We start from the raw sequence: 13,724 nt of genomic DNA, 5'->3' as shown, positions 1-13,724 counted from the left end.
TCGTCACTGAAGGTCACGTGATTCCAGTGTCCTGGCTGCCATTGACGGTGCTCTCTGGCCCACTGCAATCGGCGCTGGCTGTGTTGTCTGGTCAGGCGTGGCTTTCTCAGGGGACGCCTGGCACGATAGCCTGCTTGAACCAGTCGTTAGTTCACTAGCCTTCTGGATACAGGCACATTTGTCAGTTGCTGCCACTCAGCCCGAAGCCGATTAGCTGACTTGGTACGGCCATTGCAGAATAACCGATGCAGCTGGCGATCATCTCTCCTTGTGGTTCTGCGTGGACGTCCTGGCCTCGGTATTGGAGTAGGGACACCCCTCTGAGCATTTCGTTTCAGGATCTTTGACACTTGACCTTGAGTGATGCCATACTGCCGAGCAATAGCACGCTGTTTCATGCCAGAATTTCGTAAAGCCACCACTCCATGACAAACAGCATTGTCAAGTTGACGGACCATCTCCAGAGGAAGCGGCAATAACTTTTGTAGACGTGTAGCAGTTGTTTTCCACTAATACAGAACGCAACAACCCTTATATACCCAATTGTGAAGCCAATCGTCAAATGTACCTGTCCTTACATTTTGTCACGCCAACAACAACAACAACATGCATTTTAAAGGCCATTTTCCCGACTAGAGCGGGTGTTAGCCTTGTGGTCCCCATGACAATCTTCTCCATTTTGCCCTATTTTCTGCATCTCTCCTTGTTAACCCCCTTGCCCGCATTTCTTCTTCCACCATCTTTAGCCAAGTCTTTCTCGGTCTTCCCCGTCCTCTACTTCCTTCTACATTCATTTCCATCACTCACGCCACCTGTGATATCGCGGCCATCTTGGCACTATATCAACCCCCCGACCGTTCATTTTGTCACGCCACCTGTGATATAATCCTGTTATTGACTTCTTGCTGCGAAAGACAATCAGTGACATGGTTCTTTCAACGAAGACATCACCGAAGGGTAAAAGAAACTCACCAGGTTGATATACTGAGTTCAGAAAGTAAACCCAAGTCAAGAAAAAAAAAATTCCATATTAAATGCCAAGTCTGTATGTGTATATATATATATATATATATATATATATATATATATATATACATACATATACTTCTACATATATATATACGTGTATATATACACATGTATATATATACAAGGATATATACCATACACGAAATAAGTATTGAAATCTGGAGTGAAATCTGAAATTTTTTAGACATTAGCGATTTTTTATCCAGCTGTATATCGCGGACAATTTAAGCATATAATCGAAATCTGGATTCAGATTTATGGATCGGTTCCCATACACTAAATAAGTATCAAAACCTGGAGTGAAATCTGAAAAATGTAAGACATTAGCGATTCGTATAAACTAAGCGTATACCTTTTATTAAGCTTTATGCAAGGCTATCCTTCTTCCTTCTCCATATCGCCAAAGCATTTTCTTCACCTTTTCTGTCGTTCCAACAATTATATTGATTGAATAAAATATTAAGGAATGTGCCCGGAAGTGTACTTCATGTAGTGCAATGAAAACAATTATTAACCAGCAGCATTTGAGTGCAATGAAAATAATTAACCAGCAGGATTGACGTCAAGGCAAATTAAAGATTGCAAATTAAAGAAATCTGCAAATTAAAAATTGAACTAATAGAACGTGTCCCTCCTCCTGCTATCGTCTATTTAAATTATTTCCTTCCTTTAAAAAGTATAAAATACATCGATCGATGAACAAATGCCTGTTTCAAGGCAAACCTTTCCTTTGGGGTTATTGTTTTGATATTCTTTATTTGTGCTTATGCTTTACCACAAAAGAACCACATCAACCCCTTCCTTTCCTTCTTCCTCAGCTCTTCCCCCTCCCCGTCTTAATATTCCCGTCACAAAGTGACACTGCATTGCCTGGCAATGCCGGATACCTTCACTAATTATAAATATTATACAGAGTCTGCTCCAAGTCGTTACTGTATTTCAAATACCAATGTAGGAAATAAGAAGTAGGTTCTACTGAATATATAAGAGGGAAATTAAAGAACAGACTTTGGAGATTGTTCACAATTTATTTCGTGAAAATCACATCCAGTAAGTGACCGCCACGGGCATCCGCAGAAAATTGAATGTTAAGGATTTCTCTACGAATATTATCCTTTTGTTCCTGTAAGATCCTGGGTTTTGTATGGTATACCCTGTCCTTCAGGTAGCCCCAGAGAACACCCATTGTCCTTTTTCATAATCTGACACAGTGAAGTCTTGGAAATCTGCAGCTCATGGGATCGCCATTTACACGTATTCTTCGAGGAGCGCACAACGTCTTCCTGGAAAGCCGCCATGTTTTCTGCAGTTCTCACTGACCTCGGATGACCTGACCTTTTCACATCTTCCACTGAACCAGTCTGTTGGAATGCTGTCACCAATCTCCTTATGGCTTTGTCTGTTGTTGCTATTCTCACACCACGTGCTCTTCGGAATTCACTCTGAACACACAACACTGCAACCATTTCGGAAGTACAGCTCCACAATCAGTGCCCTCTCCTGAAGTGTCCAATATCCATGATAAATTCAACACTTAAGATGAACCTACAACAGAAAAACAAACACTGAGTACATTGCCTTCAGCACAATTTACAATGAAAATACAGTCATAACTTTTGGCAGACCCTGTACAACATGAATTAAATAATCTCCAGTTTTGAAACAATATCATTCAAACCTTCAACTTGAACCCAAATATATATTTTGAGAATTTATTCAGGAAACTCAAGTACAAATTATACCTTGAGGGATACTTGTTTAAAAGATGGTTAAAGATGTGATTTGTCCCCAATTCCGAGTTGTCAAATTCGTGTAATCATGAATGATAAATTATACCTGGATTCGTAAAGCCGACGATCCCATACATGCCGGGATAAATCTGGTTAATTGTGATAAATATGTCAGGATTAATAAACATGGTGTTAATGTTAGTTCTGAACAAATGTTTGAATCTCATTCTCATTTTGGATTATTAGAAGGTGAATACAAAGATGAAGTTTCGATATATTTTTGTCAAAACCTGTGGAATGTCTCAGTTTGATTCTCATCCATTAGAATTTGTGTATTCCTCACATTTTTGTCACTCTCCCTCTTCCCTTCCCCCCCCCCTTCCCCACACTTTTGTGTTTTCCAGTAAAACCCAAAATAAGTTTCGTGAATCAATCAATAAATGGAACCATTGAGCTCACATGCAATGGATCTGGAATTCCACTCCCAAACCTGGATCTGCTTGATACAAACGGTACCAAACTCAACACCAGGAAGAAAAATGATTCCAAAGAAATTCAACTTCAGATGAAACTTCCTGAATTTGCTCCTGGGAAATTCACCTGCGTGGGAAGAAACATCCATGGAGAGGCGCGGGTGGAGATCACATTGGAATTGAAGGATGAACCAAGATCTCTTACTCTGGGACTGATCATTGGGATCGTGGTTTTGTCACTTCTTCTTGTTACTGCTCTCGCTGCCTTCTTCTACTGGAGGAGGAGGAAAAACCCAGGAAAAGGTAAAGGTATTACGGATGTAAATTGTTTCCATGTTGCCTGCTGTCCTGCCATATTAATTATTCTATATCAATCATATTAAAGTGAGAATGGAGCTGTAAGAGTTTGCAATGAGTTAAAAATATGGTACAAGCTAAATATTAAGTAAAACAAAATGAAAGACATAGAGTAAACATTTTACTTTTCAATGCAGAACCTTCAGTTCATATTGATGTTTGTACTGAAAAATGAGAACAGAAAGCAGTAACGAAGTTGTATTATGTACACACATTTGAAGTAAATGTCACTACAGAGGACACACAAGATACTCCCTCTCGCTTGGGACAGAGAGGACCGAGGGCTGTGTCGAATACATCAGTTTTGAAGGCAGTGACGGTTTATCCGAACACGGCAGATTTCATGAGCCTGGAGGGACTTGTCGACCCCGTGCTGCAGGGTGGGAAGGTCCGAGCTGTGGTGGACCTCCTCTTGCAGGGCTCCGACCATTGAGGATGAGAGACCGAGATGGACTCGAAGACTGCGCCAGATGCAGCAGCTTCCAAGCAACTTGGGTGAGGCAGAAGGCCTTGCACGTGTTTCCAGGAGTTGCATGAATCGTCTGGGACCCGGCCTGGCCTTACGGCATGTTGGGATTTGCCGAACCCATAATGCTGAGGGCGAAATCCCGAGCTTTGGCGATTCCCTTTTTGCCATGTCTGCATGGGACCGAGCTTTGTGAGATCCAGGACTGTGCCGAATACAACAGCTTTGTCAGCAGTTTTGGTGGGGGAGGGAGGCGCCCATAGTTTCGCCGGTCGACATGCGTTTAAGATGCGGCCTGGCGACCCGGCCTTGCCTTTCGGCTTGCTGGGTTTTGCCGACTGTATACCATCAGGGAGTGATGAGGCCGAGAAAGGATGAGACCAAGATGGATGAGAACGAGAGGGGAGAGACCGAGACAGGGCATACCCCAGACACCACTTTGGAGATTGTAGAGGGGGACATATAAGGAGACGGCTTGGTTCATAACTTGTGGTTCCTTGCTGGGGTGAAGATGGATGCTTCAGGACCAGGGAAGGCTTTGTTTAGTCATAAAGACTCGCAAGTGGAGATGATTAGCAGTGGCGGTGGTGCGCGCGCGCGCGCGCGCGCGCGCACACACACACACACACACACACACACACACACACACACACACACACACACACACACACACGAATGGAGATTTACACATACACATGTACTATTGTGATTTATACACATACTAGTATAAAGCCTGTCAAAAATGACGGGTTGGAACAGTTTATTTGATGGTGTAGCCTCGTGAGCATGCCAAAGTCTGAATCCTCAGCCTCGTGTCTGGTGTGCTTCTATCTTCTTTATTTATTAGACGTCATACGGACGTAAATGAACACTCGCTTTACTCTGCGTGCGTTGCACATCACGTGCAGCGAATTTCACTTCCTTGTGCCTTGTATTTATTGTTATTAAAAAAAAACGTGTCTCAAAACCGCCCATGAGGCTCGGTTTGCATGCCACCGTCTACATTTCCAATAGAAAATAAATCATTACTCTTTGATGGAAAATGTTTTTCGAGTTTGTTTCATCCTCAAAAATAGACTTCAGTCGGTCAGGCAGACACACACACACACACACACACACACACACACACACACACACACACACACACACACACACACAGTCATATCTGGAGCTTGTGAATCCACAGGATAAGATCAAAATGAACTTTGAAAATGATGATATTTCACATTAATCGTGTTGGGGAGGGAAGAGTGGAGCTGTTATAAATACCGTATACAGTGGAAAGTATTCACCCCCTACCAATAATACCACATGAATTATGAATTATGTCGAAACACTTCTCCGAAATGAGCTTTTTACCTGCGATGTGTGGATGTGTCGCAGGTCCACAAGAGCCCCGCATGGTTGCTGTTGTTGTTGTTGTGGTTCTTGTTCTGGGTCAATATCTTTAACGTGCACCCATTGGTTGGACAGCTGCCGGACCCAACCCACATTTGTCATTCGACTCCACCCACCATGGCACCCACACAAAATAATATGGCCGCCATCCTGGTTTGAGGCCTAAGACATCAGGCTTAGATCCGCTGATTTTAAGAAAGTCGGCCCCTGTTGATTTTACACTGCCCGGATTTGTTTCATCAGATTTCCATTGGCTTTGTTTGGGTCGAATGTTGCTCACGACGAGGAACCCCGTAAAAATCTAATCATATGTCGAATAAAAATTATTAGTAAGGTTTAATCAATCCCGGCAGCACACAGTACTCGCCTCCCAAAAGCCGCTTTCATTCCTGTGGTAATTTGGTGTTAAACATCAGATTTCCATCGGCTTCGTTACTCATGATGGGGTTCGTATGCGTTTTGTGATACCTCTTCCAGAACTGAGGAAAAATGTGCTTCACTCAAGATTAAAACTCGACCACCACTTGGCGAAAGTCATCTGTTCAATTTATGTTATTTCCCCCATCAAATTTTGTGTACAATTTATTTGTTCTATGTAAAATGAATGTACAGTAAACTGAACGAGTGAACCAGAGGTCATCACGTCCGTCCGTAATTTGCGTTGGTACTGTATTGCAGTGGTACCGTACTGTATTGGGAAAATTGTAGCGTGTGGTACTGTATTGCATTTATACACCGCTTCAAACGTTACATTTTCGGAAATAGGAGAGGAAAGCGAATTTGCTCCTAATATTTCAACAGTATATCACTTATTATTAGCCTTTGAAAGTCGGTTTAAGAGTGGCGAGGAAAAGACCTCACGGTAGTGGGGCTGAAAGTGAAGTTGCCAATTTTTCAGAAAAGAGTTGTCAACCACAAAAACGGTCGTACTTGGTATTATTTTTGATGGGGGGAGGATGGAATTATGTCGGAGGATGAAATTATTTCACAGCGTGGCATTTTTGTTGATTCATAACTTCAGTAGATCAGATGAAACACTGTTTTAGTTGAACGACATTACACATCATGAATACCTGTAAAAAACATGTAGGCCACAAATCTTGGTGGAAGCGCTTTTTGCAGCAATGACTGCCATGAGTCCTTTTGGAGTCGGTCGCTACCAGCTTTGCATAGTGAGGTGGTCAAATATTTACCCACTATTATAAAGTCCGTCAAAAATGACGGGTTGTAACAGCTTATTTGACGATGCAGCCGCGGCATGAGCGTGCCAAAGTCGGAAGCCTGGGCCTAGTTTCAGGTGTGCTTATTTATATCTTTATTTATTAGACATCCTACAGACGTAAATGAACACTCGGTTTACTCTGCGTGCATTGCACATCATGTGCAGCAAATTTCACCTACCTGTGCCTTGTATTTATTATGATTTAAAAACAACGTTTCTGTACACAGACCTCGAGGTCTGTTGAGGCTCGGTTTGCAAGCCACCGTCTACAATTCCAATGTAAGAGACATTATTAGTCTTTTTTGGGGTCTTCGAAGTCCTCGGGGTCTTTTGGGTCCTCTGGGTCATTTGGGTCTTTGAGATGCTCAGGGTCTTTTGTGCCCTTGTGGTCTTTTGTGTTGCCTCTGGGTCATTTGGTTCCTTGGGGCCTTTTGGGTCATTTGAGTCTTTTGGATCCTCTGGATCTTTGGTGTATTTTGAGTCTTAGGGGTATTTTGGGTCTTTGGGGTATTTTTGGTCTTCTGGGTCTTGATCGAGATATTTTTTAGACAGTATGTAATAGATGAATCAAGAAATTCAATGTCCATAACTTTTGTCAGAAGAAGAATCACAAATTTTAATTCCCGAGGAGGACAACACTTTCTGTTTACAAGGAAATACACAGCAAGAAAACAATAACCTTTATCAAACCAAGAAGAGCATACTACAATTCACAAAAGCACATTGCAAGATTCACAGAAAGTCCCAAGTGGAAATTCCTGGTACAGTAGAGATGTACATCAAAGGAAACATCATAAGGATACACCAAATAACAGTAGCATGCACAGTATACAGTCAACATACAGTGTAAACATACAGAATCGACCAGCCAAGTGAAACATCCTAAGTACAACATTTACAACATTACAAACCTAGTGAAAATCCTAAGTACAACAAACCAACATTTTACAAACCCAGTGATAATCCTAAATATTTGGACATCAGTCCTGATCTTTATACAAGTTGAGAATGGGAGGAGCAAGTGGAGGGGGAGGAGCGAAGAGAGAGGAGGAAAGCAGTAGGATTGGTTAGGCAAAGTGTAGGTGGGAGGGAGCAAGGATCGAGGGATACAATGTGATTGGTCGAGTGAAATATTGAGCAGAGGGATATCCCGCTGATTAAGGAATGCATATTAAAATCTCCTTAATGAGGAAAATATGTTCTTCGAGACTCTGCGACGCCAAGATTCTCCCAATTACATGTAAAGAATGTAACTACAAAAACTTTATATATATTTACGAATTCAAACTTTTAAATATCAAACTTAGAAATACCTGAGTTTTGCAAGCACATCAAATTCCAAATCTGCATGTTATCTGTAATTCATTCATCTTTAACATTATTGTTTTCACAGGACCTGAGTATTCTGCCAGTTGATGCAAGGGTTATCATACCATATTGCAAATTGACACAATAGTAACATGAGACTTAATAAGTCATGTTAAAACTTCAGGCAGGCATGCAATTAAATAAGAAGGTCCTTATTTAATCAATAGGTCACTCAGTAGCTATGACAACCACATCCTTTGTCAACTGAAAACTCATATTTTCCCTCATAAGTCAGAGAGCCGGAGATAGCTAGCCTACCAGACTGCATGCACGTGGCGGATATTTGGAATAAGCTTATAGGATTTTTACACTTTAGACTAACTTTTATCGAACCCTAATAAGCTATAAGTTTTATTTGATTCAGTGTTTAATTATTGTTCTTTTGAAGGATTTACTGAGAACGTTGACAATTCCATAAAACTATTTATTAGATTAACTTGTAAGTGGAAGTAGAGAAAAGTGCACTGAGCCCATCCCCCATCGGCCAGCGCAGAGTAACTCATCCACTTCTATTGGATCAGGGAACTCTTTGTCTAACTCTGAAAATAATTACCATGTATTTTGCATTTACTTATCAAAACAATGTTCGCATCGACCTCGTACTGAGTCGATTATTCACAGTCACAATGAAAGCTTGTTTACCGAGCGAATTGACAAGCAAGCCTCGATAAACCAGTTAAGTGAAAGAAAATTACTTCAGACAGCCTGGTTAGACAATGTGTCACCAGCTGCTAGCTTGTATTATTTACCAAGAAAACAATATCTTTGCTTACAATTTGCTTATGGAACTTCAGTAAGACATACTCGATCTAACATTACATTATTTCCAAAAAACACCCTATCTATAATCATATTACCCTTCGGATCATTGTCCTGCTGAAAAGTGAATTTCCCACGCAGTTTCAGATTCATGGCTGACTGAAGCAGGTTTTCATCAATAATTTTCCTGTACTCTGCGCCATCCATTGTCCCTTCTATCCTGACAAACTTGTCGGTCCCTGCTGATGAAATGCAGCCCCATAACATGATGATGCCACCACTTTTATATTCTGTACATTTTAGCTTTATCACTTTGGAATTGTTTGTGAAGACTCTATTTATGAAGTTTTATTTGAAAGCATCATGAAATACGCTCAAGGTGGCATCAAAATGTGAAAACTTTGGATGGGGGTGAGGGGGGAATAATTTTGCAGGCAACTGTATTTTTGTTTGGTTCTGGGGCCACGAGAGAAATTATACTCGATTTTTGCATCTATTGCTAAGTGTGTATGTGTGGGTCTTATGTATCCACTGTCACGGCCCGCTTGTATTAACAGGAAATGATATTAACTCTATACCTTTCCATCCATGGATATTTCTCATATTTCCTATATTTCCCTGAGTCCGATTTGCATCCAGGAAAACAACAATTCTGGTTAATCACTTTGAAATCGTCAATCCTTCATGTAAATGCTGAAAATTATGCTAAAAAGACTATTTTACTTTGATTTCATGCTAGAAACGGCAGGTTAAAAGGGTTTTTGCTAACAGAAGCTAATCGCTGAAAATACAAACACAACGCATGTGCGAAAGACCTCTTTAGCATTCATACCTCATTTCAAAAGTCTGGTATTCCCTGCTGACAGGTTTGCCTACTTCTTCTCTTAAGCCCTTCCAACTCATGTAAAATATAGTATCCAGGCTTGTGATTTCGACTCAGAAATTGGACGTCACCACGATTCTGAAGGTGGTCCCTCGCATTAAGTGCATCAACATATTGATTTAAAATTCTGTTAATAACTCCTAAAAACATATATAAATCGGCGCTGTCTATATATCTGACCTTATTACATCTTACACAATCAAGGAATTTACAGACCAGCACCAGGAATTTACTGGTTGCTCCCAACACCATTATTAAGACTTTTGGTGGTCGATTATTCTTCAGTTAAGTTCCGAGTCTGTGGAAGTCTTTGCCTTTTAAAATCTGCACCGACTCATCATTCACAGGTTTTAAATATCTTTTCTACGCTTTTTTTTCTTTGTCTTTTTCCAAACAAGACATAAAGCCACTCTAGGTAAGGGGCTCAGCGAAGGTTGGAAAAAGATAAGGATAAAGCAAAACCATATAAAAATAAATAAATAATTATTTTAAAGTTTTATTATATTTTTAAAGCTCTTTGAGAGTTTGTTTGAAGTGAAAAGTACTAAACAAGATGTTCATTTATAATGATGTTATTCATCTGAGATTTCAAGTTTGAACGAGACATTACATTTAACGTCACTTTATTTTCCATATCTTTCAGCCCCAAAAAGGAAATCCAGGACTTCAGGCAATGATGCAACATCCAGTTCACCAATGAAAACCTTGGTTTGTTTTTTGTGTCATTTTATTTGACTAATTCTTTATCTCACTTTTTCCAAGTGAATGGATTTGATAAAATGAATCAAATAACAATGCAGATCCCGAAATGGATCCTGAGATGTTGGTACAACTCAAGGAAAATGGTTGGAACGGCCTCTTCCTCTGTGAAAGTTTCATTGTATATTGTCATGGGTAGGACTTGACTAACTTGAGATGATCCCAGAGGCCCATTTGACTATCAATAATAATGTGCACTATGCTTCCAATGGATCCACTTGCCGCAATCAAATCACAAGAACGACTGAGTGCATCAACAATTGGAATCGCAAACACTAAGTACACCCATCACAATCTGTGGACATGTACAAACAAAAGAGCGAAGCTGGTACAATTATAATTATTAAAGTACATTATTAAAACTATGCATGAGCCATTATCCAGGTTTGTTTAGTAACTATGGCCTGACTATTGCTTTTACCTGGCTCTGAGCCCTGTCAGAAGCAAATTCAAACAACTTCCTGGACAAGGTAGAATTGTCGCACAAAATGTACAAATCGATCATAATGCTTTTCTTGCAGCACAGAAAATTGAACTTTTCTCACACAAATCAACACTGATTCAAGGCTGATGAAAGAGCAAGATGTCAGAGGAAGGAGAATAACATAACGATGCACAGAGGAACAGACAAACAAACTACATATGTGTGATCTAACACTAGAATGGCACTTGGAAGAGAACATACCTGTGCCAGGCTGAACAGTTTACTTTTTGTATCCACTGATAGGCCGAATTTGTATTTAGACCAAAAACGAATCGGCTGATTCTTGTCACCAAACCAACTCATCCACCTAGTTTTGTCATAATCCGTCCACGACTTTTCGAGGTATCGTATTATCATTTTTTGCCCCATCTCTCAATGGTGAAGAATCACTTTAAAGATTCTCGGTTTCAAATCCGGATCTGGATCTTCACCAAAATCTAATCATTCCGCTCGTGTCACACACCAAACCTCTCCACCAAATTTCGTCTGAATCCATCCACAACGTTTTGAGACAAATCCTGTTCACAGACAAACAGACAGGAGTGAAAACATAACCTCTGTTCACCTCTGATGGCAGAGGTAATGCACCACAACAAACTAGTGGACACCAGCATGACGGTGCCATTAGTGACATGGGAGTGCTAAGGACACTGGTCTGGCACCTTTGAGGTTGTTCGTTCAAACCTGCTGAAAGCAGCTTTAGTTAGGATTTAGATCCTAAGGTGCTGGAAACTTAGTTCGTTTTTGGGGTCCTATGCCCAGCTAATCTCTGGAAAAGCTGAGTCGGCTAACTAATAGTCGGTGAACTTCAGGTAATAGGTAATTTGCTTTGCTCTTTGAAGTGGGAATGAAGAATCTATTCCACCTCGAAAAGGCAAGCCCTGCTGAAAGTCTCCTAAACGATATAAAAAGGTTTCTGGTGGGACTCAATGGGATGGCGGATGTGGGGATGCAAAATAGATTTGAGCAGAGGAATGATGAAATGTTTTGGAGAATTGTTGAAATTGAAAAAAATAATTTGTTTTTAGAAAAAATTGAAAAAAAAAGAATAAAATAATTGTCCAGTTTGAAAAAGCACAGGACTGTAAGATGAGAAAGCAACTACAATCAAACGTAACACTAAATAGTGCACAGGAGTCATCAGGAGGAACCTGGATAGGATTAGGGTTTTAGCCGCTACTCCACTACCCTCAAACTCAAATCTACAACTTATTCTTGAATTTTAGAAACTAGCAACGGTACCCGCCCTACGGGTGGGGCTTCAATTGGGAGGCCCAAATGAAAAGGCAAATATCAGAAATTGAAGGCTTTTTTTTTTTAAACGATTTATACAAACATCCGTTAAATCATATCACACGCAAATCATCAAAATCTAAACACTATTTGTAGAATTTCAATAAAAGCCACATCACTGTTCATATCGGTAAATATTATTCCATCGTGTTTGGAAAAACTGGGAAAAAAATTTGAAAAACAATATAGCCTATTTTACTCCAAGGGGGCCCAGGATTACCCACCCAAAATATCGTTGTGATCGGTTCAGCCGTTTTTGCGGTACCTGGGAACAGACGGACGGACGGACATTTGGTGAATTATAGTACGATGATGTGGTTTGGATTTCACGAGAGTTCAGAGTTTTCTCTTCTGCTTTATCTTGTATTTTTATTTTTCTTTCCTGTACGATGCCATGGATTAAAGTTTAGTTGGCCTTGCTGAATCATGTGAAGGTTGGTTGATCACTTGTGTATGTGGGTGGTAACTTAGTGTAAATATCTGGAACTCGACTGTTTGGATGTTTGGCTGTAATGAAAACAAGTAGTTTAATGAATCCAACCTGCAAAGTAATATCGTCTCATTTGTTGTCTCTCCAGGAGTCCACTGAACGAGAAACAGAGTATGCAACTGTGAGCATGATGTCCAATAAATTCCCACCACCAAGGCCTCAAAAGGAACCTGAGACCCTATATGCTGAAGTTAGAATGAAAACAACTCACAAGGTTCAGCAAAAATAACAATCATATGAACAACTCGAAATATAGTTTACCTTTACCTGCAGTAGATGAAGAACTAGTCTTGCTTCTCAATGTTAATGTCAATCTGCTTTGGCATACAGGAAGAGCAGTGGACACTGATTGAGGTATGCTAACCACCCTGTGAATCAAAGGAAAGCTGCCATTTTGGGCGTTAACCCTTCATCTTTTTCTGTGAGGAAGGGTTAACACCTGAAAAGTTAGCTTATCCTTGTTTCCAATGGCAGTAAGCATATCAACGTTCCATTGTTATACCTTTATCTGATTTTTTAAAACCTCATTTTCAAAGCAAAGAATCTGCATGTGCTTTTACAATCTAGAGTATTTAACATGAAATATAATGTTTTGATGTTCCTGCATTTCTTTTGCGTGTGACATTTCAAAATAAAAACGGTAAAAATCATGCATAAACAAGCGCGAGAATTGCTTTGCAATACATGTTCCTACCGATGTGATTCAAAAAGTCCAAAAAGGGCATAACTCTGAAAAATTGACCAAATGTCCTGAAACTCTCATTTCTTCTGTAATGTATCATAATAAAGCTATGTACTAAGTTTCAGTTGAATATGTTAAATGATGTGGGGAAAACGTCTGAAAAACCACAGGTCAGACGGACGGACCAGACAGACAGATGGAACTGCAACCCTGCTGTTGGTGTTTCCTCCTCTCTACTGTTGTTTTTGTTATATTGCTATCTGATCTGTTCTTGCTCTTCCATGAACATCGACCTTGTACAAAAATAAATAAATATTTTTTAAAAATCCTT

General features: G+C 40.2%; 1 protein-coding gene across 2 annotated transcripts in view; it reads left to right on the top strand.

The window, feature by feature from the left end:
* Positions 1–13,724, top strand: part of LOC144891283 (V-set and immunoglobulin domain-containing protein 1-like) — a 39,576-nt gene extending 25,852 nt beyond the window's left edge. For both annotated transcript variants that reach the window (XM_078773850.1, XM_078773849.1), the window contains 3 exons: positions 3,164–3,535; positions 10,329–10,393; positions 12,800–13,724. In XM_078773850.1, coding sequence (XP_078629976.1) covers positions 3,164–3,535; positions 10,329–10,393; positions 12,800–12,940 — 578 coding nt within the window. In that variant the 3' untranslated portion in view covers positions 12,941–13,724. The remainder of the gene's footprint in view (positions 1–3,163; positions 3,536–10,328; positions 10,394–12,799) is intronic.

Source organism: Myxine glutinosa, chromosome 3 (assembly GCF_964187855.1).
Source record: "Myxine glutinosa chromosome 3, kmMyxGlut1.1, whole genome shotgun sequence".
Taxonomy (NCBI): domain Eukaryota; kingdom Metazoa; phylum Chordata; class Myxini; order Myxiniformes; family Myxinidae; genus Myxine; species Myxine glutinosa.
The sequence above is the reverse complement of the archived record's forward strand: the minus strand, read 5'-3'. Positions and strand labels throughout refer to the sequence as shown.